At 54.9% G+C, this 26,417-nt stretch overlaps 1 protein-coding gene across 1 annotated transcript in view; it reads left to right on the forward strand.

The window, feature by feature from the left end:
* LOC127476262 (uncharacterized) overlaps nucleotides 1-26,417 on the forward strand; it is a 31,597-nt gene that overhangs the window by 2,079 nt on the left and 3,101 nt on the right. The window contains 66 exon segments of the mRNA XM_051798952.1: nucleotides 236-379; nucleotides 820-976; nucleotides 1,109-1,136; nucleotides 1,374-1,485; nucleotides 1,808-1,900; nucleotides 1,996-2,059; nucleotides 2,297-2,395; nucleotides 2,488-2,591; nucleotides 2,676-2,814; nucleotides 2,899-3,017; nucleotides 3,129-3,278; nucleotides 3,460-3,630; nucleotides 3,774-4,083; nucleotides 4,164-4,231; nucleotides 4,369-4,456; nucleotides 4,570-4,687; nucleotides 4,775-4,898; nucleotides 5,091-5,227; nucleotides 5,309-5,435; nucleotides 5,549-5,677; nucleotides 5,749-5,991; nucleotides 6,309-6,485; nucleotides 6,600-6,745; nucleotides 6,842-6,932; nucleotides 7,603-7,992; nucleotides 8,082-8,208; nucleotides 8,311-8,429; nucleotides 8,772-8,968; nucleotides 9,176-9,359; nucleotides 9,595-9,760; nucleotides 9,842-9,966; nucleotides 10,049-10,357; nucleotides 10,492-10,695; nucleotides 10,881-11,006; nucleotides 11,095-11,370; nucleotides 11,800-11,895; nucleotides 12,595-12,729; nucleotides 15,273-15,385; nucleotides 16,222-16,423; nucleotides 16,899-17,042; nucleotides 17,600-17,756; nucleotides 17,925-17,952; nucleotides 18,048-18,156; nucleotides 18,236-18,328; nucleotides 18,430-18,493; nucleotides 19,051-19,149; nucleotides 19,298-19,401; nucleotides 19,979-20,117; nucleotides 20,203-20,471; nucleotides 20,770-20,940; nucleotides 21,084-21,569; nucleotides 21,706-21,793; nucleotides 21,878-21,995; nucleotides 22,233-22,356; nucleotides 22,566-22,702; nucleotides 22,790-22,916; nucleotides 23,030-23,158; nucleotides 23,247-23,489; nucleotides 23,720-23,896; nucleotides 23,998-24,143; nucleotides 24,218-24,308; nucleotides 24,583-24,972; nucleotides 25,062-25,188; nucleotides 25,291-25,409; nucleotides 25,826-26,022; nucleotides 26,230-26,413. Coding sequence (XP_051654912.1) covers nucleotides 236-379; nucleotides 820-976; nucleotides 1,109-1,136; nucleotides 1,374-1,485; nucleotides 1,808-1,900; nucleotides 1,996-2,059; nucleotides 2,297-2,395; nucleotides 2,488-2,591; nucleotides 2,676-2,814; nucleotides 2,899-3,017; nucleotides 3,129-3,278; nucleotides 3,460-3,630; nucleotides 3,774-4,083; nucleotides 4,164-4,231; nucleotides 4,369-4,456; nucleotides 4,570-4,687; nucleotides 4,775-4,898; nucleotides 5,091-5,227; nucleotides 5,309-5,435; nucleotides 5,549-5,677; nucleotides 5,749-5,991; nucleotides 6,309-6,485; nucleotides 6,600-6,745; nucleotides 6,842-6,932; nucleotides 7,603-7,992; nucleotides 8,082-8,208; nucleotides 8,311-8,429; nucleotides 8,772-8,968; nucleotides 9,176-9,359; nucleotides 9,595-9,760; nucleotides 9,842-9,966; nucleotides 10,049-10,357; nucleotides 10,492-10,695; nucleotides 10,881-11,006; nucleotides 11,095-11,370; nucleotides 11,800-11,895; nucleotides 12,595-12,729; nucleotides 15,273-15,385; nucleotides 16,222-16,423; nucleotides 16,899-17,042; nucleotides 17,600-17,756; nucleotides 17,925-17,952; nucleotides 18,048-18,156; nucleotides 18,236-18,328; nucleotides 18,430-18,493; nucleotides 19,051-19,149; nucleotides 19,298-19,401; nucleotides 19,979-20,117; nucleotides 20,203-20,471; nucleotides 20,770-20,940; nucleotides 21,084-21,569; nucleotides 21,706-21,793; nucleotides 21,878-21,995; nucleotides 22,233-22,356; nucleotides 22,566-22,702; nucleotides 22,790-22,916; nucleotides 23,030-23,158; nucleotides 23,247-23,489; nucleotides 23,720-23,896; nucleotides 23,998-24,143; nucleotides 24,218-24,308; nucleotides 24,583-24,972; nucleotides 25,062-25,188; nucleotides 25,291-25,409; nucleotides 25,826-26,022; nucleotides 26,230-26,413 — 10,167 coding nt within the window.

Below are 26,417 nucleotides of genomic sequence, written 5' to 3' on the forward strand. Positions count from 1 at the left end.
CTGACCCCCCTTCCCCAGCACCCACTGGACACCTAGACTCCCTCCTACCCTCTCCATGAACCAAGGGACACCCAGACCCCAAACCATCTTCTCTATCACTTGAGGGACACCTACACCTTCTCCAGCTCCCAAGGCAATACCCAGATGCCCAGGTCCCAGCCCTATGGGAGGAAAAACCTGGGGCAACTCCTTGTCCTGTCCTCCCAACCCATGTTGTTCTCCTTACCTTGAGCAGACAGTGACAGTCAAGGAGGACCAGATCATGCAGCAGAACCCTCCCAAGTTCGACAAGATCGAGGACATGGCCATGCTGACCTTCCTCCATGAGCCTGCCGTCCTCTACAACCTCAAGGACCGCTACGCCTCTTGGATGATCTATGTGAGTTGGGAGCCCATGAGGTTCTCCAGACCCCTTCTGGAACTTGGACAACCCTTCTCTAGACCCCTTGGGTCAAATAGACCTAGGACACCCTTTCTCCAGATCTCATGGGCCACCCATAAATGGGATGTCCCTTTTTCACACCTCTTGAGGCGCCCAGACCAAGATGTCCCAAACCCTTTGGGACACTTGAAACCAGGATGCCCCTTCTCCAGATTCTGTGGGCCATCCAGAACTAGGATATCCTCTCTCCAGGCTTCTTGGGTCACTCAGACCCAAGATGTCCCATCTCCAGATCACACATGGGCCACCTAAACCCAAGACATCCCTTCTCCAGACCCCTTGGGCCACCTAGATACAAGATATCACTTCTGCAGACCCCTTGGACCACCTGGTGGGGTGGCACCTGCAGACTCTGACCCACCTACTTCTTTCTCCAGACCTACTCAGGACTCTTCTGCGTGACAGTCAACCCCTACAAGTGGTTGCCTGTCTACAATGCTGAGGTGGTGGCTGCCTACCGGGGAAAGAAGCGGAGTGAAGCTCCACCCCACATCTTCTCCATCTCTGACAATGCCTACCAGAACATGCTGACAGGTAGGGACTTCCTGCAGGGACCCCAAGACCATATCCACTGATCCTTTTTGGGGAGCAGAAGATGTGGGGCAGATGTGGGGCAGAGCCAAGGTGGACTTCAGAACCTCATGCTTCTTCTCCTTGTTCCACCAGATCGGGAGAACCAGTCCATCCTCATCACGTAAGTGACCTCATATCTAAACACGTCCTTAGCCCTGCTCACCCGGCACATAGCCCCTCTCCTTCTCCCTCTGAAGCCATGCCCACTGGCATGGCCAACCCTTTCTCACCACCTGGACTTGCCTGTGGATATCCACCGTCCACCTACTGCAAGTGCCACTCCCCCAGTGAGTCCCCACCCCTAGCACCATAGCCCTGCCCACAGCACTCAGCCCTTGCTTTCCTTGGCTGCCCTCAGCGGAGAATCTGGGGCGGGGAAGACAGTGAACACCAAGAGGGTCATCCAGTACTTCGCCGTCATTGCTGCCATCGGTGACCGTGGCAAGAAGGAGACAGGGGCCCCAGGCAAGGTGAGGACACTGGATGGGGGATGACAATGTCTGGCCAACATTCTGCTGCCTGTCTGTCCAACCAACAAAACAATGTATCACCCAACCAATCACCCTACCAACCACTCAAACAATCCAACCAACCATTCAGCCAAGCAACCATCTATCCAACCTTCCACTCATCTGCCCCCGTTCCATCCCTCCACCCATGGCATCAACCCACCTCCCTGCCTATGCAAACCTACATGGACCTCTGTGTTTTCCCATCCATCCATCTCAACCTCACAACCCCAGCTCCTGCCCCTCCCTGTGACAGTCCCCCCACATTGTCCTACTCTACCAGGGCACTCTGGAAGACCAGATCATCCAGGCCAACCCTGCCTTGGAGGCCTTTGGCAACGCCAAGACTGTTCGCAATGACAACTCATCGCGATTCGTGAGTGTTGGGCTGAAGCCTATGGAGTAGGGTCTGTGGGTTAGGGTTATCTGGGAAAAGGTGGCCACCTCAACCTCCTGCCACTGCTTTCCCAGGGGAAGTTCATCCGGATCCATTTTGGAGCCACTGGGAAATTAGCATCAGCTGACATCGAGACCTGTGAGTAGGTTGTGGGCTTCATGAGAGGATATCTGGTTGTCCATCACCCATCCATCCATCCATCCATCCATCCATCCATCCATCCATCCATTCCTCCACCCACATGCCCATCCTTCTCGTCATCCTACCATCCATCTACACTTCCATCTCCTCAAACCTCCATCCATCTGTCCATCCATCTGACCCTCCATCTCCTCATCCCAACTTTCACTCATCTTCTCTCCATTCCCATCTCAGACCTTCTGGAGAAATCCCGCGTCATCTTCCAGCTGAAGGCTGAAAGAAACTACCACATCTACTACCAGATCCTCTCCAATAAGAAGCCAGAGCTGCTGGGTGAGCCATGCTCCCACCCCACCTACAAACACCTGACCCCAACTCCTTTCTGAAGGACTCCTGCCTGTCCCAACCCCATCTTCTCCTTGCAGACATGATGCTGGTGACCAACAACCCCTACGACTATGCCTTCATCTCCCAAGGAGAGACCACAGTGCCATCCATTGATGATGGAGAAGAGCTCCTGGCTACAGATGTGAGATGAGGGGTCACTAGGCAGTGTGTGTATGTGTTTCTGTGTGGGCTGAAGAAGACCTTCATCCACATTTTTGCCCCACAGAGTGCTTTCGATGTCCTGGGCTTCACCCAAGAGGAGAAGAACTCCATCTACAAACTGACGGGTGCCATTATGCACTTTGGCAACATGAAGTTCAAGCAGAAGCAACGAGAAGAGCAGGCAGAACCAGATGGCACTGAAGGTTGGGTCCAATCAAGGTCAAGGTGGGAACTAGGGTGAACCCCATGGTCCTTCCAGGTTCATGTTTTCTCCTCTGCATCCTCAGAGGCGGACAAGTCAGCTTACCTAATGGGGCTGAACTCAGCTGATCTTCTCAAGGGGTTGTGCCACCCTCGGGTCAAGGTGGGCAATGAGTACGTCACCAAGGGGCAGAATGTCCAGCAGGTGAGTAGGACATCCCCAAAACCTCCTCCCTTTGGGGTGGCATGGTGCCATCTCCAGCAAGGAGGAGAGCACTGAGAGCCCCCTCTCACCGGTGGAACATTCCTCTTCCAGGTGATTTACGCTGTTGGGGCCTTGGCCAAGGCGGTGTATGAGAAGATGTTCAACTGGATGGTGACCAGGATCAACAACTCGCTGGAGACCAAGCAGCCACGGCAGTACTTCATTGGTGTGCTGGACATCGCTGGCTTTGAGATCTTTGATGTGAGCCTTGGTTGACCCTGTTGTGTTGACCCCATCGGGTGTTGAGTTAATCCTATTGGATGGTCAGGTGGCCCTGTTTTCACTGGTTGTTCTGTTAAGTTCATTGGGTCTCAGGTTGACCCCGCAGATCTTATTAGGTGTTCTGTTGACCCCATTGGCCATCTCCTTTCTCCTTCCCCAGTTCAACAGCTTTGAGCAGCTCTGCATTAACTTCACCAATGAGAAGTTGCAGCAGTTCTTCAACCACCACATGTTCGTGCTGGAGCAGGAGGAGTACAAGAAGGAGGGGATTGAGTGGGAGTTCATTGACTTCGGCATGGACCTCCAGGCCTGCATTGACCTCATTGAAAAGGTACCACCTCACCCCAGGGCTTCTGGGGCTGAAGGGGCTGCTGGGGAAGGGCCCTTCCAGTTGGAGCTTGCCAGGGACCCCAAAGTTGGGCAGTTGGGTTGTGCTTGGTGTTCACTATGACCAACAAGGTCTTCTCTTCCCAGCCCATGGGGATCATGTCCATCCTGGAGGAGGAATGCATGTTCCCCAAGGCCACAGACATGACCTTCAAGGCCAAGCTCTTTGATAATCACTTGGGCAAGTCGGCCAACTTCGGGAAGCCACGCAATGTCAAAGGGAAGCAAGAGGCCCACTTTGCCCTCATCCACTACGCTGGCACGGTAGACTACAATATCATTGGATGGCTGCAGAAGAACAAAGACCCTCTCAATGAGACAGTGGTGGGGCTCTACCAGAAATCAGCCCTGAAGCTCTTGGCCAACCTCTTCGCCAACTATGCTGGAGCTGATGCACGTAAGGGGCACCCCCTTCCTGAACATCTGGGGCTCTCCCCACCCTGCCCATCACCTATCTCATAACTTCTTCTCCAACAGCTGTGGAGAAGGGGAAAGGAGCCAAGAAGAAAGGTTCCTCCTTTCAGACTGTCTCTGCACTGCATCGGGTAAGAGTTCAGGGGTTAGTGGTAGAACCTAGGGTGTTTGGGCATTGAAATCATGTCCTAGGGCAGGTAGTGATCCTTGCTGGGACAGGTTGGGGGGGGTCTTCCTTTTCTTCATCATCTCCTCCTCCATCCTCCAGGAGAACCTCAACAAGTTGATGACCAACCTGCGGTCTACCCACCCTCATTTTGTCCGCTGCATCATTCCCAATGAGACCAAGTCTCCTGGTGAGCCAATTCATGAGGGTTTATCCAGGGAACAGTGGTGGTCCCTGGCCAAAGGTGGTGGGGAGCAGTGCTGTGGGGCAGGCCTTTACTCACCAGTCATGATGACCCACCAGGTGTGATGAACAACCCCCTGGTAATGCACCAGCTCCGCTGTAACGGGGTGCTGGAGGGCATCCGCATCTGCCGCAAGGGCTTCCCAAACCGCATCCTCTATGGGGACTTCCGCCAGAGGTAGGCACAGAGGAGGAGATGTGGGGAGGGGGTTGACAACCCCACTGGGTCTGATCTCAGGATTTTCCTGTCCTCTCTGACTACTAGGTATCGCATCCTGAACCCTGCTGCCATCCCTGAGGGGCAGTTCATCGACAGCCGCAAGGGTGCTGAGAAGCTCCTGGGATCCCTTGATATTGACCACAACCAATACAAGTTTGGGCACACCAAGGTGAGGTCACATGGTCTCCATTTACTGTGGTCCCATCATCCACAAGGCCTCCATGGTGGGACCAGGTTGACTCCATGGTCCCACCATCTACTCGTTCACCTGCACATCTGAGCTCACCCCATCCACCCTACCACCCATTCCTCCACCAAGCCTCCAGACCCCAACAGCACTTAGCTTCATCTCCCCTTGTAGGTCTTCTTCAAGGCCGGGCTACTGGGGCTACTTGAGGAAATGCGGGATGAGCGCTTGGCCAGGATCATGACCCGCTTGCAGGCCCAAGTTCGTGGTTTCCTCTCCCGTCAGGAGTTCAAGAAGATCCTGGAGCGGAGGTGGGGAGAGATCGAAATGGTGTTGAGTCTAGGTTTGAGTTGAAGTTCCTGGTGACCTGCATCCTGCTGTGCCTTCTCCAGGGACTCACTGCTGGTGATCCAGTGGAACATCAGGGCCTTCATGGGGGTGAAAAACTGGCCTTGGATGAAGCTCTACTTCAAGATCAAACCCTTGTTGAAGAGTGCTGAGACTGAGAAGGAGATGCAGGTAGGATAAAGCCATAGGTGGGGCAGGTGGATGGGTGGATGGGGAGAGGGAAGGGTATGTGGGGACACAGAGGAAGCAATGAGACTTACAGGTGACCTTCGTGCCTCCTGCAGAACATGAAGGAAGAGTTTGGGCGGCTGAAGGAGGCCCTGGAGAAGTCAGAGGCCCGGAGGAAGGAGCTGGAGGAGAAGATGGTCTCCATGCTGCAGGAGAAGAATGACCTTCAGCTCCAAGTGCAGGCTGTAAGTGACCTAAATGCCTCAGCCCCTCCCTCCTTTTTCCTTCACCGTCCCACCAATCTTCCCTCTTCCAGGAGCAAGATAATCTTGCTGATGCTGAGGAGCGTTGTGACCAGCTGATCAAGAACAAGATCCAGCTGGAGGCCAAGGTGAAGGAGATGACAGAGCGAATGGAGGATGAGGAAGAGATGAATGCTGAGCTGACAGCTAAGAAGAGGAAGCTGGAGGATGAGTGCTCAGAGCTGAAAAAGGACATTGATGACCTGGAGTTGTCTTTGGCCAAGGTGGAGAAGGAGAAACACGCCACAGAGAACAAGGTAAGGGTGGGGAGAGATCTTGATTTCAAACTGTGGGGACTTGAGATGTCTCGAGCCAAAGTGAATACGTTTTGAGAAGACCCAAGGGTGGTTGGGTTGAGTTGCCAAAACCCAAAGCTGTTTAGGCTGCTAAAATTCAAGGGTGGTTGAGTTGAGTCATGAAGACCCAAAACCGCTTCGGTCAGGTTGTGACAACCCAAGGCTGGTTGTGTTCTCCTGTGTCCCCTGACTTAGGCCCAGCAAGAACAAGAACAACCTCCTGTCTCTTGTCCTACCTCTGGTACCAAACCAGAGGCTTGATATTTCTCTTCCTGCAGGTCAAGAACCTCACAGAGGAGATGGCCGGGCTGGATGAGATTATTGTCAAACTAACAAAGGAGAAGAAGGCTCTGCAAGAATCTCACCAGCAAGCGCTGGATGACCTGCAGGCGGAGGAAGACAAGGTCAACACCCTGACGAAGGCCAAAGTCAAGCTGGAACAGCAAGTGGATGATGTGAGTGTGGGTCAGTCCTGCCACGGGCACATAACTGGTGCCTTGGGGTGTGAAGGTCCTTCTGGGGTTGGTGTTTGTGGGGGGCTGATGGGTGTACCTCTGCCTCACTCACAGCTGGAGAGCTCACTGGAGCAGGAGAAGAAGATCCGTATGGACCTGGAACGGGCCAAAAGGAAGCTGGAAGGTGACTTGAAGCTGGCTCAGGAGAATATTATGGACCTGGAGAATGATAAGCAGCAACTGGATGAGAGGCTGAAAAAGTAGGGGCCCATCCACCTGCTTGTGCTTTACCTATAATGACCCTCTCTACTGAGCAGGCAGGAATATGATTGCCTGGTGTTTCTCCCCACACCCAGGAAGGACTTTGAGCTCAACGCACTCAATGCAAGAATTGAGGATGAACAAGCAATTGCAGCCCAGCTCCAGAAGAAGCTCAAAGAGCTTCAGGTGAGGTGGACTTCAGCTTGGGGTTCAACTAGGAGGAGGAACTGGTTCTCCTCATTTATTTCACACCTTTTTGAGAAGGACCTAGACCAGCATGCCACAAACCTGAGGCCTGAAGCCCATGGCCTGTCCCTTGGCCTAGAACCTCCCTGTCACTTATCACCTCGAAATGACTCATGGGCTCCTGGGCAGGTTGGCTTTGGGGTAGCTTAAGCTGAACCAGTGGGTCTGGAGTACTCAAGGTAGTGGGGGCACCTTGGGTAGGATCATCTGAGCTGAGCAGACCATCTGTTTTGGATCATGTTATCTCCGATGTCCTTAGAGAAGGTTGTATGGAGCTGTCTGATCCAGGCAGCTCTAGGGTTGGTTGAGCTGAATGTCTTCAAGACCAGTGAGTTGAAGAATCTTAAGGTAATTTGCGAAGGTGGAGTGTCTTCAGATAAGGTTGGGTTGATCTGGAGAACTCAAATCTTGATTGGGTTGAAGAGAACTGAATGAGGTCAAGTCTGGTTGAGATGAAGGATCTCTAGTTGTCTGGGTTGAGCTGAAGAGTCCACATGTGGTTGGGTTGACTTGAATTGGCTTAAAGACTCTCCAGCTGGATTGGTTGAATTGAGTGGAGGAGCTGGGTGAAACCAAGTCCGCTGACAGCATGTCCATCCCCTGAGCACAGGCACGGATTGAGGAGCTGGAGGAGGAGCTGGAGGCAGAGCGAACGGGCAGGGCCAAGGTGGAGAAGCTGCGCTCAGACCTGTCACGGGAGTTGGAGGAGATCAGTGAGCGTCTGGAGGAGGCAGGTGGGGCCACATCAGTGCAGATTGAGCTCAACAAGAAGCGGGAGGCAGAATTCCAGAAGATGCGGAGGGACCTGGAGGAGGCCACACTGCAGCATGAGGCCACGGCTGCTGCGCTGCGCAAGAAGCACGCCGACAGTGTGGCCGAGCTCAGCGAGCAGATCGACAATCTACAGCGTGTCAAGCAGAAGCTGGAGAAGGAGAAGAGTGAGCTCAAGCTGGAGTTAGATGATGTTGGCTCCAACATGGAACAGCTGATCAAGGCCAAGGTAGGAAATAGGTCTCCAGCCATTAAAGAACAGCTCTTCCATTGCTCTCTCAAGGTTCTCTTTCAATTTTCTGCCCTTCCTGTCTCCAGGCCAACCTGGAGAAGATGTGCCGTACCATGGAAGATCAGATGAATGAGCACCGGACCAAGTCCGAGGAGGCTCAACGCATGGTCAATGACCTCACCACTCAACGAGCGAAGCTCCAAACAGAAAATGGTGAGGGGCTTGTTCTTCCCTAACCCAATTGACTATCCCTTGCCCAGTGAGGTGGTTTTGTGGTGTGTCCAGCGAGTCACTGTCCACCATTCCACCCCACAGGTGAGCTCTCCAGGCAGCTGGAGGAAAAGGAAGCCTTTATCAACCAGATGACGCGAGGGAAACTCACCTACACCCAGCAGCTGGAGGACCTCAAGAGGCAGCTAGAGGAAGAGGCCAAGGTAGGGCTTTGTTCAGGAGGTCAGTGGGGCTAAAAAACACCTCCAGTGTCAAGGGTGAAGTTGATTTGGGACTCAGAGGGGCAGTTGGAGAAAATGAGTTGAGGGTCTTCAAGGAGTTCAGTAGGGTTGGTGGGTGTCAAGGAGGTTGGGTTGGATTGGTAGTAAGGATGTTGGTTGGGTTGTTCTAGAGGAGGTTGGGACAGGTTGGATTGGTCTACAGGAGTTCTGGTCAGCTTGCAGTGATGAAAACAAAATCTTGCTGAGTTGGAGAACTCTAAGCTCAAGTTGATGTGGACCCAATGGTTCACCTTTTCTTCACTTGCTCTCTCTCCACCCTCCCAGGCCAAGAACGCACTGGCCCACGCCCTCCAGTCGGCCCGGCATGACTGTGACCTGCTGCGGGAGCAGTATGAGGAGGAGACAGAAGCCAAGGCTGAGCTCCAGCGCTCGCTCTCCAAGGCCAACTCTGAGGTGGCACAATGGAGGACCAAGTATGAGACAGATGCCATCCAGCGCACTGAGGAACTCGAGGAAGCCAAGTAAGTCATCCCCCCATGAAGGGAGCTTCTAGGGGGCAGGGGAGAGCAGAGACTCTTCCACTGGAGAAGGATCTGGAGAATGTAGAGGGACCTGGAGATAGCAGAGGAGATCCAGAGCAGAGCCTTGGCCAGCTGATGGGTGGAAGAAGGTTTGAGTTGGTCCACTTGGTCCATGGGTCACCACAGCCAGGTTGTCCCCCGGGACAGGAAGAAGCTGGCCCAACGGCTGCAGGAGGCTGAAGAGGCGGTGGAGGCAGTCAATGCCAAGTGTTCCTCTCTAGAGAAGACCAAGCACCGGCTGCAGAATGAGATTGAAGATCTCATGGCTGACCTTGAGCGGTCGAATGCAGCAGCTGCTGCCTTGGACAAGAAGCAAAGGAACTTTGACAAGGTGGGAGAACCAAGAAATGGTGGAAGGAGAATAGTGGGAAGAGGGTGGAGAGATGTGGGTCCCACCAATCACAGAAAGGCAGGAGAAAAAGTCCAGAAGAAAGGTGAACAACTGTCAAGGTCTAGGTTTCAGCAGAGCTTCAAGTCCCTACCAAAAGAGTGTTGGGGAGAGGAGGACAATGAAAAGAGAGTTTTTTGTGGGCAAAGCAGCTTCTGAGCAGGTTATGTCCCCATAGATCTTGTCTGAGTGGAAGCAGAAGTTTGAAGAGTCACAGATGGAGCTGGAGGCATCGCAGAAAGAGGCCAGATCCCTCAGCACTGAGCTCTTCAAACTGAAGAATGCCTATGAGGAGTCACTTGATCACCTGGAGACCTTAAAGAGGGAAAATAAGAACCTCCAAGGTGAGACCATGGTCCTTTGTTTACCCAACATGATGTTTTCCACTACCTTCCACATATTCTGATGTGTTCTCAACTGAGCAGAGGAGATTTCGGACCTCACGGAGCAGCTGGGTGGCAGCCACAAGACCATCCATGAGTTGGAGAAGGTCCGGAAGCAGCTGGATGCTGAGAAGCTGGAACTTCAAGCAGCACTGGAGGAGGCTGAGGCGAGCCAAATCCCATCCCCATGAATCTCCATGTTGTTCTGGTCTTCTTTGTGGTTCTCAGTTTTCCCTCTGTCCCTTCCAGGCCTCTCTGGAGCATGAAGAGGGAAAGATCCTGAGGGCCCAACTGGAGTTCAACCAAGTCAAGGCAGACTACGAGCGCAAGCTGGCCGAGAAGGACGAGGAGATGGAGCAGGCCAAGCGCAACCATCTGCGGGTGGTGGACTCGCTGCAGACCTCACTGGATGCTGAGACCCGGAGTCGCAATGAGGCCCTGCGGCTGAAGAAGAAGATGGAGGGTGACCTCAATGAGATGGAGATCCAGCTCAGCCATGCCAACCGCATAGCTGCTGAGGCCCAGAAGCAAGTCAAGACATTGCAGGGCTACCTCAAGGTACCAATAAAACTTCTGTTTCATAAGAATGTTGAGATGTAGTAGATTACACCACCTCACAGTAGAAGAAGAGTGGACCTTCAGCCCCTTCCCCCCCATCCACATTCACCCTGTTCCCCTATGCCGTCTTGTAGGACACTCAACTGCAGCTAGATGACGTGGTCAGGGCCAATGAGGACCTGAAGGAGAACATTGCCATCGTGGAGAGGAGGAACAACCTCCTTCAGTCAGAACTGGAGGAGCTGCGGGCGGTGGTGGAGCAGACTGAGAGAGCCCGCAAATTGGCCGAGCAGGAGCTGATTGAGGCCAGCGAGAGGGTCCAGCTTCTCCACTCACAGGTGAGACCTCATGCACTTTCAAGGTCACCTGCATCCACAGGTGTGGGATTCTAATGAGTTGAGTTACCAAGATGTCCAGATCCTTGAAGCCTCCAGAGTTGGCAGGGGTGGGGGCATTAAGTACTGAAGAAGGATGGGTCAGCAGTTCCATAGACACCTCATGAGATCCCCTTCTCCATCTCCAGAACACCAGCCTCATCAACCAAAAGAAGAAGATGGAGGCTGACATCTCCCAGCTGCAGACGGAGGTGGAAGAGGCCATCCAGGAGTGCAGAAATGCTGAGGAGAAGGCCAAGAAGGCCATCACTGATGTGAGTGCTGTAGTGGGAACAACAGCTAAGATATCTTCCAGTGGAGGGTAATGAACCTCCTTTTCTGCTTGCTTCTCTCCTTGAGTAGGCAGCCATGATGGCAGAGGAGCTGAAGAAGGAGCAGGACACCAGCGCCCACCTGGAGCGGATGAAGAAGAACATGGAGCAGACCATCAAGGACCTGCAGATGAGGTTGGATGAGGCTGAGCAGTTGGCCCTCAAAGGGGGCAAGAAGCAGCTGCAGAAGTTGGAGGCCCGTGTGAGGGAGTTGGAGAATGAGCTGGAGGGTGAGCAGAAGCGCCATGCTGAGAGTGTCAAGGGTCTCCGCAAGTCCGAGCGTCGTGTCAAGGAGCTCAGCTACCAGGTGGGTTGCCTGAGGTGGCCCTGGATGTTATCCACTGGCCCTTTGTCCACAGGGCCTTATGTCTGATGCTATATGTGACTTGCAACATGGCTGACCTGGTAGCCAGGGAGACACTGGGGAATTAGACCACCCATTGCCTCTATGTCCAATACTTTAGTGGGACCCAGAACATGGTAGGCCTGGTGGTCATGAGCCACCCAGTCCACCCCCCAGCATCCATGACCCAGAATCTCAGGTGAAACCTTATCAGGGACAAAAAAGACACCTTCACCCAAGAGGACATCCCACCTTGTGCCCCACAGCTGAGGCCACCAGAGAACCTCCACTCCCCAGGATCATCTCTAACTGTCTCCTGACCCTCGTGGCTCTGGTGATGATCCAAAGCATGGATGGGGTCAGGTCCTGATTCACACGTGTCTCACCCCACAGACAGAGGAGGACCGCAAGAACCTGGTCCGGCTCCAGGACCTGGTGGACAAGCTCCAGCTGAAGGTCAAGGCCTACAAGCGACAGGCGGAGGAGGCGGTGAGCAGTGGAGGGCAGCTTTGGGACCACTCTCTAGGAGGGACCAGTGTGGGGTTGGGGTGTGAGACAGGATGTAGGGAGTAGCAGGGAACCTTAGTGTCGTTAAGGAGTGGGCTGTCAGGGGCTGAGGAAGGTGGGCCAAGGGAGAGGTGGTGGTGGGGGTGGAATGGCCGTGGGACAGGTGACTAGAAAGTTGAGTGGATGTTTGGATGGATGGAAGGCTGGATAGATGATGGTGGGTTGAATGGCTGGCTGGCTGGAAGGTGGAATGATTGCATAGATGAAAGGTTGGACAGGTGGGTGGAAGGTTGGTTGGGTGGATGGAAGGTCGAATGGTGGAAGGATGGATGAAATGTTGGCTGGCTGACTGAATGGATGTACAGAAGGAAGGCTGAATGGTGGAATGCTAGATGGATGGATGGATGGATGAAAGGATGAAAGGATGAAAGGATGAAAGGATGAAAGGATGAAAGGAAGGAAGGTAGGTTTAGTGGGTGGAAGGTTGCATGGATGGGATATTAGAGGGCTGGTTGGTTGAGTAGATGGTTGGGTAGCTGGAGATGGAATTGCTGAAGGGACAGGTGGGTCCATGGTAGGCTAGATGGAGCAATAAGAAAGTCAGATGGAAGGACAGCTGGCAGGGTGGCAGGAGGCCACATGGAATTGAGGTGGAGCCCCACTGATGCCCCTGTCCCCCAGGAGGAACAAGCCAACTCCAACCTGGCCAAGTTCCGCAAGGCACAGCATGAGCTGGACGAGGCGGAGGAGCGTGCCGACATCGCTGAGTCCCAGGTCAACAAGTTGCGGGCCAAGAGCCGTGACATTGGAGCCAAGGTGGGACCTCTCCCTGCCCCACAGCTGCCCCATGGCTGCCACATGGCTGCCCCCACAACTCCCTCATGTTTACACTCCAATTTTTTTCTTTCTCTATCAGAAGGGACTCAACGAGGAGTGAAGCTCTGGATTCCCAGCTGTATTCCCTGGACCTCTAAATGCCCCACCCCTGCTCCCAGCCCCCTAACCTTGGTCAACCAATAAAAAGCATTGAGCAGCAGCAGTTTGTGTGGGGCTGGGTTTGTGTTGGGCTGGGTTTGTGTGGGGAGGGTGGAGTTGTCTCATGACATGGCACCCACAAGGTGGATGCAGCCCACAAGATCACCCACTAGTGTGCAACATAGCACACCCCACAGCATGATGCAACCAGACGCAGAGTGCAACATGATGTGACTGATGGGGTGTACCTTAACCTCAACCTGCCCCACAGTGTAACTCAGCCTGCCCCATGGTGCTCCACAACCTCTACCTGCCCCACACCAACCCATGTCCATGTGGGAAGACACATGTCCAGGGGCAGATGTGGGGCTGGGGAGGGAGGGGACCAGGAGGGGAGGGGAAGCATCTGAGTCCCCCACATATGGAGCAGAGCCTGAGTGAACCCCTCAAGGATGTCTTGGCTCCTGAGGCTGCAGCTTCTCCTGCTGCAGGTGCTGATGTCCCTCCAACTTGGCATCAGTGTTCCCCTGGCCACCAGCTACTCTGTCCCACTGCACACCATGTCCCACCATCCCCCATGCCCTACTGAGACTCTGTCCCGTGTCCCTCCATCCCTCTGTCCTTTCCATCCATCATCCCACAACCTCCTGGCCCACCAGCCCTGTCTATCTCCCACAGTCCCTCCACCTCCTCTATGGCCTCCTAGTCCCTCCAGGTTCTCAATGTCCCACCAGGTCCTGCTGTCCCTCTCTCCCCTGCCTGTTCCTCCCCTTCTCAAATCCTCTGTCCCACTGCCCTCCCCCTCTCCTCCCCCCCGCCCTGCCTTCCCCGTCCATCTGTCGCCCCATCCCTCCTCCAGTCCTGGTGGCGCCGCGTGATGGACCCCAGGGGACCCTGGCGTCCGGGCGGCTCCCCTCCCCCGCCAAACTCGGGCCAAGGAGGAGGAGGTGTGTCTCTATGGGGCTTTATGTGGAGTCTGTGGGGCTCTATAGGGACTCTGTGGGGCTCTGTGGAGACTCTCTGCAGCTCTGTGGGGTTCCTGTGGGGCTCTATAAGAGATCTATAGGGCAGAGGAAAGGATCTGTGGGGCAGGGAAGGGGATCTGTGGGGCACAATGGGGAGGTGGGGACCTTCCCCACCCGTAGGAATGTGTCACCTCGCAGGGACTCTTGTCACCTCCTGGATAACAAAGTGGACATCGTGTTCGAGGACTGTTGCCAGACCCCCCCCCACCCCCCAGACCCCTGCCGGCCCAATGGTGCCTCACAGGGGGGGACGAGATAACAATCTGCCCCCCCTCCCTGCCGTGTCCAGATATAGACCTGGCAGGGTTGAGCTGTCACCACCCCATGGGTGACAGGACATTGGCCAGGGACCCAGGCATCCAGGCCCCACAGATACCCCCTACACAAAGGACCTGGGCATCCTAGCCCCACAGATCCCCTCCATGCACAAGGGACCCAGGGGTCTGGGCTCCATATATCCCCCCCTAACAGGTGACCGGGAGTCTGGGCCCCATAGAATCACCACATCCCCCACCAAGGGACCCAGGTGTCCAGTCCCCATAGATCACCCACACACACGAGGGAACCAGGCACCTGGGCTCCATAGTTTCCCCCCACACAGAAGGTACCCACATGTTTGGGCTCCATAGACACCTCCTACGCAAGGGACCCAGGCATTCATGCCCCATAGATCACCCCACATTCCCCCCACCCCACAAGGGATCCGGGCAGCCCTTGCTCTTCCTTAATAGCTCTGACCCATAGATCATCCTGTGGGGTGAATGTGGGGTCCTGGTCGTCTGGGTCACTGGAGAGATACCACTGTGGGGCTGGGGAAGGGGGGGAGCTGCCCCCTCCCTCTCCCTTATCAGCCACCCCCTCCCCAGGAATGCTCCTCCCCTCCCCACCCCATTATGGCCTATAAAGGCTGTGGGGCTGCGGGGCTGGCATAGGTGTTGGTGTGGGATAGAGAGCGAGCTGGTGTGGGGCACAGAAGAGATGTGGGATGTGGGACGTGGGACATGGGATGTGGATATGAGGGGTTGAAGGGGGATATGGGGAGCTATGGGGTGCACAGGATGGCTATGGGGCACACGGGGATCTATGGGGCACAGGAATCTCTGGGGGCTATGGGGCACAGGGGGGCTATGTGGCACACGGGGTTTCTCTGGGGTGCGGGGATGTGTGGGATACATGGGGGGTTATGGGGCACAGACTATCTAAGAAGCACCAAGAGGAACTGTTAGGCACAGAGATCTATGGGGGCACAGGGATCTATGGGGCACCCAGGGGGCCTATGTGGAACACAGCAGAGCTATGGGACACACGGGATCGTCTATGTGACAAAGGGATCTATGGGGCATAAATGGGTCTATGGAGCAAAGAGTGTCTATAGGGGCTATGGGGTTCAGGGATCTATGGAGTGCAGCCCCTCACCCTCTGCATGTCCCTCCAGCTCCTTTCATCGTACCTGCTAGATCCACGGACTCCAGGTGAGGGTGGTGTCCTGGCACAGTATGGGGATTGGTGCTTTGGGGGGGTGTTGCTATAGGGTGCATGTGTCCCTATAGGGTCTGTGCATCACTGCAGGGGGTCCATGCATTGCTATGGGGTTCTGCATGGGGGGCTGTGCATGACTGTAGAGCTCCCTGTATTTTTATAGGGGTCCCTGCACTGCTATGTGTCTCCGTGCATCACCATAGGGATCCCTGAATCACTACAGGGCTCTGTGCGTGGCTATAGGAGTCTGTGCCTTGCTATGGGTGTCTGTGCATCAACACAGGGGTCGGTGGGTGGCTGTGGAGATCCCTGCATCACTATAGGAGTCTGTACATGTGAGGTGCATGGGTACTGGGGTCCTTGCATGACTGTAGGGGTCTGCCCATAGCTATAGGGGGTCTGTGCACTGCCATAGGGATCAATACGTGGGGAGATGCACGGCTACAGGGCTCTGTGCATGGGGCCATACACCACTATGATGGTCTGTACTTTGCTATTGGGGTCCCTGCATGGCTATAGGGGTTCCTGAATTACTACAGTGGTCTGTGCATGGGGCAGTGTGTGACTATATGGGTCTGCAGTGGGCTACATGGCTCGCTGCACATCTGTAGGGTCCAACACATGGGGCTGTGCACAGCCACAGGGCTTTGTGTCTGGCTATAGTGTCTGCCACAGCTATAGAGGTCTGGGCACAGGTATGGGAGTCCATGCATGGCAATGGGGCTGTGGTCGATGGGGTTGTGCGGGGCCATGGGGTGAGGGGTGAGACCCCGCAGCCAGAGTCCCACAGCCCCTCAGGTGATGTGAAGCCCCTCTCTGTGTGGGGCAGGATGGGAGATGCAGTGCTGGCAGCATTGGGGGCGGCAGCTCCCTTCCTGCGGCCAGGGGAGCGGGAGCGGCTGGCGTCGCAGACCAGGCCCTTCGACCCTCGCAGCGAGTGCTTCGTCCCCCACCCCCGTGAGGAGTTTGTGCGGGGGCGGGTGATGGGGCGCCAAGGCGGGGAGGTCACCGTCCAGACCGAGCTGGGAGAGGTGGGCAACTGAGAGGGTAGAGGAGGGTGAGGGCAGGGGGGCAAGGGGTCACAGGGAACAAAGGGTTAATCGGGGTGAGGGGATAATGAAGTTAAGGATGGGAGGGTTTGATGGGGGTGCAGGCATGAGGGGTGATTGGTGGTGGGGGATGAAAGGGGGTTGGGCTTCATGGAGGGTGAGGGGTTGGTGGGAAGCTGGGGGGCGAAGGGTTAAGGAGGGAGGGGTTAATGGGGTGAAGTTAATGGGGAATGGGTTAAAGGAGGGAGGGGGGTTGAAGGTTTTTGGGGGTGTAAAGCGAGGAGGGGGAGACTAGGCCCACCTTCCAACTCATGAGAGGTGCCCCAAAACCCATAGAAGATTCCTCCACAACCCATGGAAGACCCCTCACCCACAGAGCACCCCCAACCTACAGGGTGCCCCCCAAACCATGGGACATCCCACAACTCTGACCCCCTTGTCCTCCCATCCCCCCTAGACGATGACGGTCAAGGAGGCCGACGTCCACCAGCAGAATCCTCCCAAGTTCGACAAGATCGAGGACATGGCCATGCTGACCTTCCTCCATGAGCCTGCTGTCCTCTACAACCTCAAGGAGCGCTACGCCTCTTGGTTGATCTATGTGAGTCCTCCCACAGGCACCTGGGGCACCTGGGAACTGGGCATGGTCTTCCTCACAGCCTAAGGTGTGGATGGAAGCTAGTGACCCTTCCCTAAAACTCTTGGGGTACCTAGAACCAGGTGGGCTTTCCAGAGAGCCTATGGGCCACCTAGAACCTGGTGGTGTAGCTTCTCCATGCACTTTGGGACACCAAGAACCTGGTGAACCTTCTCCAGCCCCCTTGGGCCACCCAGACCCAGATGTTGCACTCCTGAACCATTTTGGCCACCTAGACCTGAGATGTCCCAACCCCTAACCTAGATCCAAGATATCCCTTCAATAGCCCCCTTGATGCGACACACAAGATGCCCCACCCCTGGATCCTCTGGTCCACACAAGATGTCCCATCTCTGGATATTGTGGGCCACCCAGACCCAAGATGTCCCATCTCCATCCCCTTTTGGCCCCCCAAAATCATGATGCCCCTTCCCCACATCCCTTGGGCCACCTAGACCTAGGATGTCCCCATCTGGTGGGGTGGCACCTCCAGGCTCTGACCCACCTGACCCTTTCTCCAGACCTACTCAGGACTCTTCTGCGTGACGGTCAACCCCTACAAGTGGTTGCCTGTTTACAACGCTGAGGTGGTGGCTGCCTATCGGGGAAAGAAGAGGAGTGAAGCTCCACCCCACATCTTCTCCATCTCTGACAATGCCTACCAAAACATGCTGACAGGTAGGGACCTCCTCTGGGGACCTCAAACTAGAAGACCCCACCCCAAACACTGGATCCTGACCTAGACCTCACCCTCACCTTGGAGGATGGAGAACCTCAATCCCAACCCCAAGACCCCAAAGATGCCTCCCAAATTCTTCCCACCTGACTCCTTTCATCTCTTGGCAGATCGAGAGAACCAGTCCATCCTCATCACGTAAGTCTGTCCCCGCCTGATGCTGCCCCATAGTGCTGGGGTGTGATAAAGGAGCCACCATGATATTCTCCAACATCTCACTGTTGCCACCCTAGTGGAGAATCTGGGGCGGGGAAAACAGTCAACACCAAGAGGGTCATCCAGTACTTTGCCAGCATTGCTGCCATCGGTGACCGCAAGAAGGAGGCAACCAACAGCAGCAAGGTGGGGCCTCAGGTCACGCACCCCCAGCATTGAGTGTCCCCCAATGGCATGCACACCCAGGATTGTTCCATCCCACCAGGGCACCCTGGAGGACCAGATCATCCAGGCCAACCCTGCCTTGGAGGCCTTTGGCAATGCCAAGACCCTCCGCAATGACAACTCATCTCGATTCGTGAGTGTTGGGGGTGGGATCTATGGGGCAAAGTCTGTGGGATGGGGTCTATAGTGTGGGGTCTGCTGGGAGGCTTCCACCTCCTGCCACTGTTTTTCCAGGGGAAGTTCATCCGAATCCATTTTGGGGCCACCGGGAAGTTGGCATCAGCTGACATTGAGACCTGTGAGTGAGTTGAGAGGCTCCATGAAAGAACGTCTGGCAGTCCTTCATCCATCCCTCCATGGACTCATCTATTCATGGATTTATTCATCCATGCTAGGACTTATCCATCTATGGACTCATCCATCCATCCATGAACTCCATCCGTCCATCCATCCATTCCTCACTCCATCCAGTCAGCTCTCCATCTCCAACTCTTCAACCCACCATCCATTGGATCCTCTGTCTCCCATTTTTTTGTCCTTCCATCTTGTGTCTCCCTCTCTCCTTCCTTCCCTCCCTCTCCACATGTCCCTTGATGGATGCCCTCTCTGGATGGATTTGTGAGACACTGTCCTGTTGTCCATCCATCCATCTATCTTCTCATCCCACCATCCATCTGATCTTTCACCTCCACCTCCTCATCCCTCTGTCTCCTCATCCTACCATCCAGCCATCCCTTCTTCTCCATCTCCTCATTCTACCACCCATCTCTCCATGTCTCCATGCATCTCTCCATGTCTCAATCCATCATCTCCTAATCCCAACCTCTACCATCTTTCTCTCCATTCCCACCCCAGATCTCCTGGAAAAGTCCCGTGTAATTTTCCAGCTGAAGGCTGAGAGGAACTACCACATCTTCTACCAGATCCTCTCCAACAAGAAGCCAGAGTTGCTGGGTGAGTTGGGTGCTTGGCCTTGGGTCTTCTCCTTCCTCCCCTCCTAAATTTCTCTGCTCTTTCTTGGGGCAATTGAGGGTGATTTGGGGCTGTTTGGCCACTGGAAGTGCTCAATTTTTTGTCTCCATCCTGGGCCACCACGGAGCAGAGATGCTTCTCATCACCAACAACCCCTATGACTACAGTTACGTCTCCCAAGGAGAGGTGACTGTGGCCTCTATCGATGACTCTGAAGAGCTGTTGGCAACCGATGTAAGTGGTGGGGCGGGCAGGTGGACATCCCCTGGCTGAGGAGAAGGTGAAGTGCCAGATGGATGGTTGAGATGGTAGAAGAGGGATGGATGGAGGAGAGGAGGAATGTAGGAATAAGAGGTGGAGAATGGGAAGGGTGGAGGGCAAGGGAGATGGTGGGTTGGTCACATGGGATGATGCAGGATGAGGGACAGAAGGTAGGAGAGGAGAGTGGTGTGGGTGGAGGAAGTTGTGGGTGGAGATAAAAACAGGTGGGAGAGTCCTTGGGTGGACAGATGAGTCCACAGGTGGACAAGTCCTCAAATGGATGGATAAGTCCATGAATGGATGGATGGAATTCATGGTGGATGAATGAGTCCATGGATGGATGAGTCTGTGGATGGGTGAGTGGATGGATGGATGCAGTACTCAGATGGGTGGATGGATGAGTCCATGGATGGATGAGTCCTTGGATGGACAGATTGACAAGTTGGAAAGGCAGAGGGACACACAAATGCTGGCCAGCAGACGGCTGTGACCTCAGCTGGACAGAGTGGGTGGCAAGGCCCTCTCCAACCTGCCTCCACCCGCCTACCAGAGCGCTTTTGATGTCTTGGGCTTCACTGCCGAGGAGAAGGCTGGTGTCTACAAACTGACAGGTGCCATTATGCACTTTGGCAACATGAAGTTCAAGCAGAAGCAAAGGGAAGAGCAGGCAGAACCAGACGGCACTGAAGGTGAAGCAGGTGGGGGGGATGACATAGGTTTTGGGGTCACCAAGTGAGGTGGGACCTGACAGCATGTTTTCTTCACACTCTGCAGATGCCGACAAGTCAGCCTACCTGATGGGGCTGAACTCGGCTGATCTTCTCAAGGGGTTGTGTCACCCCCGTGTGAAGGTGGGCAATGAGTACGTCACCAAGGGGCAGAATGTCCAGCAGGTGTACTACTCCATCGGGGCTTTGGCCAAGGCTGTGTATGAGAAGATGTTCAACTGGATGGTGGTGAGGATCAACAACTCTCTGGACACCAAGCAGCCACGGCAGTACTTCATCGGTGTGCTGGACATTGCTGGCTTCGAGATTTTTGATGTGAGGACTGAGGGGGTGGCAGGGCAGTGGCATTGCTCCTCTTGGGGGTTGGGTTGATCCAACTGGGTGTTGAGCTGATCTTCTGAAGCTTCAGGGGGAACTCTGGTGGAGACTTGCCCTCTTTGGGCCTTGTTTTGACCCTGCTGGGTGTTCAGTTGACTTCATTGATACTACTGGGCATTGTGTTGATCCTGCTGGGTCTCAGGTTGACCCACTAATCTCGGGTGTTCTATTGACCCTGTTGGTTGTTGAGCTGACCCAGCTGACCCCGTTGGCCATCTCCTCTCTCCTTCCCCAGTTCAACAGCTTTGAGCAGCTCTGCATTAACTTCACCAATGAGAAGTTGCAGCAGTTCTTCAACCACCACATGTTCGTGCTGGAGCAGGAGGAGTACAAGAAGGAGGGGATTGAGTGGGAGTTCATTGACTTCGGCATGGACCTCCAGGCCTGCATTGACCTCATTGAGAAGGTGCCACCTCCCCCCAGGGCTTCTGGGGCTGAAGGGGCTGCTGGGAAAGGGCCCTTCCAGTTGGAGCTTGCCAGGGACCCCAAAGTTGGGCAGTTGGGTTGTGCTTGGTGTTCACTATGACCAACAAGGTCTTCTCTTCTCAGCCCATGGGGATCATGTCCATCCTGGAGGAGGAATGCATGTTCCCCAAGGCCTCGGATATGACCTTCAAGGCCAAGCTCTTTGATAATCACTTGGGCAAGTCGGCCAACTTCGGGAAGCCACGCAATGTCAAAGGGAAGCCAGAGGCCCACTTCTCCCTCATCCACTACGCTGGCACGGTAGACTACAATATCATTGGATGGTTGGAGAAAAACAAGGACCCTCTCAATGAGACAGTGGTGGGGCTCTACCAGAAATCAGCCCTGAAGCTCTTGGCCAACCTCTTCTCCAACTATGCTGGGGCAGATGCTGGTGGGTGGATGGATGGTTGGGTGATGGAGGGATAGGTGGACAGAGAAGACCATTGTCCATCAGAGTTACCCTGTTTCCTGTCTCTCCCCTTCTTCTCCCCAGGTGGTGATGGAGGGAAGGGGAAAGGAGCCAAGAAGAAAGGTTCCTCCTTTCAGACTGTCTCAGCCCTGCACCGGGTGAGGAATCTACATAGTGGGCCCAATGTGGGGCAACGCAAGGACAAGCTCCCACATGGTGGATCACCCCTCCAGCACTCCAGCTTCTCCCCTGCTCTCCCATTGGTCAGCCTCTTCTCTCCTCCCTTCTCACCAGGAGAACCTTAACAAGCTGATGGCCAACCTTAAGACCACCCACCCTCATTTTGTTCGCTGCATCATCCCCAATGAGCGGAAGGAACCAGGTGAACAAAGAGTGGGGCTGAGGGCAGGGAAAGGGGTGGGAGGTATGGCTTGTGGCTGACCTCACCTCTCTAACCCATCACCAGGTGTGATGGACAATCCCCTGGTAATGCACCAGCTCCGCTGTAACGGGGTGCTGGAAGGCATCCGCATCTGCCGCAAGGGCTTCCCAAACCGCATCCTCTATGGGGACTTCCGCCAGAGGTAGGCACAGAGGAGAAGATGTGGGGAGGGGATGGACAACCCCACTAGGGCTGATCTGAGGGTTTTCCTCTCCTCTCCTCTCCTCTCCTCTCCTCTCCTCTCCTCTCCTCTCCTCTCCTCTCCTCTCCTCTCCTCTCCTCTCCTCTCCTCTCCTCTCCTCTCCTCTCCTCTCCTCTCCTCTCCTCTCCTCTCCTCTCCTCTCCTCTCCTCTCCTCTCCTCTCCTCTCCGACCACCAGGTACCGCATCCTGAACCCCGCTGCCATCCCTGAGGGGCAGTTCATTGACAGCCGCAAGGGCGCTGAGAAGCTCCTGGGATCCATCGACATTGACCACAACCAGTATAAGTTTGGGCACACCAAGGTGAGATCTCATGGTCTTTCCATGGTTCCATGATCCATGAGGTCACATGGACCCATGGTCCCACCATCGATGTGTCTACCTGCCCATCCACCCCACCATCCATCCCTCTGTCCACTCATCAACTCATCAACCCATCCATCTGTCTACCAGCTCTTCCACCAACCCTTCCCAACCAACTCACCCTCTCACTTGCCTCATTCCTCCACCAGGTCTTCTTCAAGGCTGGGCTGCTGGGCCTCCTGGAGGAGATGAGGGATGAGCGTCTCTCCCGCATCATCACCCGCATCCAGGCTCAGGCCCGAGGTCAGCTCATGCGCATTGAGTTCAAGAAGATCCTGGAGCGCCGGTGAGAGGGGAAGGGTCTCTCTCCTTGAGGAGGAAACTGGCAGGTCACCAGGCTTGTGGTGTGGTGGCATCGGTCTCCCCGTTCTAGGGACTCACTGCTGGTGATCCAGTGGAACATCAGGGCCTTCATGGGGGTGAAGAACTGGCCTTGGATGAAGCTCTACTTCAAGATCAAGCCCTTGTTGAAGAGTGCTGAAACAGAGAAGGAGATGCAGGTGGGAGGAGGTGGTGAGGCAGGCGGGTTGGGACCCAACATGCATTGGGTGGGGTTGATGGATGGAGGGGATTGGACATGCTATTGGTCTCCTGGGCTTTGTGCCTCCTTCAGAACATGAAGGAGGAGTTTGGGCGGCTGAAGGAGGCTCTGGAGAAGTCAGAGACCCGGCGGAAGGAGTTGGAGGAGAAGATGGTCTCCATGTTGCAGGAGAAGAATGACCTTCAGCTCCAAGTGCAGGCTGTGAGTGAGGCTGCCCCCCAAAACCATGTCAGGTGTGTGACCACCACCCTCCCATGGCCATTCTACTTGACCTGCCACTCCAATACAGGAGCAGGACAACCTCAATGATGCTGAGGAGCGTTGTGACCAGCTGATCAAGAACAAGATCCAGTTGGAGGCCAAGGTGAAGGAGCTGACAGAGCGACTGGAGGATGAGGAAGAGATGAATGCAGAACTGACAGCTAAAAAGAGGAAGCTGGAGGATGAGTGCTCAGAGCTGAAAAAGGACATTGATGATCTAGAGCTGACTCTGGCCAAGGTGGAGAAGGAGAAACATGCCACAGAAAACAAGGTAAGGTGGGGAGGGGCCTTGATTTCAAGCTGTGGGGATTTGAGTCAACTCAGCCTGGTTGTGTTCAGTTGAGGAGACCCAAGGCTAGTTGATCTGGGCTACATCAAGACTCAGTGTTCTTTGGGTTCTCCACCACTGAAGTGGTCTCATTAGCCAAGGACAACAGCAACGTCCCCCAGCTCTTATTTTACTCTTGGTACCAAGCTGGAGGCCTGATGTTTCTTCTGCAGGTCAAGAACCTCACAGAGGAGATGGCTGGGCTGGATGAGACCATTGCCAAGTTAACAAAAGAGAAGAAGGCACTGCAAGAATCTCACCAGCAAACACTTGATGACCTGCAGGCGGAGGAAGACAAGGTCAACACCTTGACGAAGGCCAAACTCAAGATGGAACAGCAAGTGGATGATGTGAGCGTGGGCTGCTCCCAACATGGGTACTGCTGAAGAGGTTACTGGGGAAGAGATGACAAAAAACTGAGGTCTCTCCCCAATTCCATGTTTCCACGCAGCTTGAAGGCTCCCTGGAACAGGAGAAAAAGATCCGGATGGACCTGGAACGCGCCAAAAGGAAGCTGGAAGGTGACTTGAAGCTGACCCAGGAGAACATCATGGACCTGGAGAATGACAAGCAGCAGCTGGAGGAGAAGCTCAAGAAGTAAGGTTGGACCTCCTTCCCCAGTTTAAACTTGTCAGGGGGAGAAGGCAACTGTTAACTGTCTTCATCTGCAGGAAAGAGTTTGAGATCAACCAGCAGAACAGCAAGGTTGAGGATGAGCAGGCACTGGCCCTGCAGCTCCAGAAGAAGCTGAAAGAGCTGCAGGTGAGGGATCTATTCTCTGCTTAGTTGCGTTGGGCTGGAGAGCCTCCAGCTGGTTGTGTTGAGGTGAAGAGTCTACATCTGGCTGGGTTGAGGTAAGGAGCTCCCAGCTGGTTGATCTGAGTTAAGTTGACAAGTCTCCAGCTGGTTGGGTTGAGTTGAAGACTTTTCAGCTTGTTGGGTTGAGTTGAGTTAAAGGCAATCCAACTGGATTGGTTGAGTGGAGAAGCCAGGTGGAACCAAGTCCGCTGACAGCATGTCCATCCCCTGAGCACAGGCACGGATTGAGGAGCTGGAGGAGGAGCTGGAGGCAGAGCGAACGGGCAGGGCCAAGGTGGAGAAGCTGCGCTCAGACCTGTCACGGGAGTTGGAGGAGATCAGTGAGCGTCTGGAGGAGGCAGGTGGGGCCACGTCAGTGCAGATTGAGCTCAACAAGAAGCGGGAGGCAGAATTCCAGAAGATGCGGAGGGACCTGGAGGAGGCCACACTGCAGCATGAGGCCACGGCTGCTGCGCTGCGCAAGAAGCATGCCGACAGCGTGGCCGAGCTCAGCGAGCAGATCGACAACCTACAGCGTGTCAAGCAGAAGCTGGAGAAGGAGAAGAGTGAGCTCAAGCTGGAGCTGGATGACCTCAGCTCCAACATGGAGCAGCTGATCAAGGCCAAGGTAGAAGGAGGTCAAGGTGGACACCTCATCTCCACCCTGGGCATCATTCTCCTGCTTCATCACTCCCCTCCATCCTTTCCTTCTCCAAGGTGGGTATGGAGAAGGTCTCTCGCACCATGGAGGACCAGGCAGCTGAACACCGGGCCAAGCTGGAGGAGACCCAACGAGTCCTAAATGACACCAGCACCCAACGGGCTAAGCTCCAGACCGAGAATGGTGGGAACCCTGACACACCACACCACCCATCCCACATCTTCAGCCCCTGACTCACATCTTCACTCCCTTCCACACACCTGAAAACCTCCCCTACCTCTGCAGGAGAGCTGTCCCGCCAACTGGAGGAGAAGGAGGCCCTTGTCTCCCAACTAACCAGGGGCAAGCAGTCATACACCCAGCAGATGGAGGACCTGAAGAGGCAACTGGAGGAGGAGATGAAGGTGAGGTTTGTGGGGTGGCTGAGAGGGTCTCCAGGAGGGTGACAAGACAAGGTGTCCTTCACCCTCATGGTGGTAGCACCAAAAAAAAGCAAGTTCAGGCTCGTTCAGTTGAGTGGTTCCATCTATGGTTCCATGGTTGAGTTGGGTTACATTTGTTCTAATAGCTGATAGGGTGGACTGAGCATGCCAATTGTGAGGCACCTGGGTTGGTCTATGGGTGGTTGGGTGCCATTGGACCAGGTAAAGTTGAACTGGGCCAAACTAGAGATACCCATCTTTAGATCTCTATGGGCCTAGAGGTGCTGAATTTGGTTGGGATGGTCTAGAGAAGGTTGGGCTGAGAAAAACCACTGCTTACTCAGTTTGAGGACCTAGATGTAGCTTAAGCTCACTTTCTCCTCATTTCTCTTTCCCAGGCCAAGAATGCACTGGCCCACGCCCTCCAGTCGGCCCGGCATGACTGTGACCTGCTGCGGGAGCAATATGAGGAGGAGACAGAAGCCAAGGCTGAGCTCCAGCGCTCGCTCTCCAAGGCCAACTCTGAGGTGGCACAATGGAGGACCAAGTATGAGACAGATGCCATCCAGCGCACTGAGGAACTCGAGGAAGCCAAGTAAGTCATCCCCCCATGAAGGGAGCTTCTAGGGGGCAGGGGAGAGCAGAGACTCTTCCACTGGAGAAGGATCCGGAGAATGTAGAGGGACCTGGAGATAGCAGAGGAGATCCAGAGCAGAGCCTTGGCCAACTGATGGGTGGAAGAAGGTTTGAGTTGGTCCACTTGGTCCATGGGTCACCACAGCCAGGTTGTCCCCCGGGACAGGAAGAAGCTGGCCCAACGGCTGCAGGAGGCTGAAGAGGCGGTGGAGGCGGTCAATGCCAAGTGTTCCTCTCTAGAGAAGACCAAGCACCGGCTGCAGAATGAGATTGAAGACCTGATGGCAGATGTGGAGCGGTCAAATGCAGCAGCTGCTGCCTTGGACAAGAAGCAGAGGAACTTTGACAAGGTGA

This window comes from Manacus candei, unplaced genomic scaffold (genome assembly GCF_025592945.1).
Source record: "Manacus candei isolate 608988 ecotype Guabito, Panama unplaced genomic scaffold, ASM2559294v1 h1tg000049l, whole genome shotgun sequence".
NCBI classification, from domain to species: Eukaryota; Metazoa; Chordata; class Aves; order Passeriformes; family Pipridae; genus Manacus; species Manacus candei.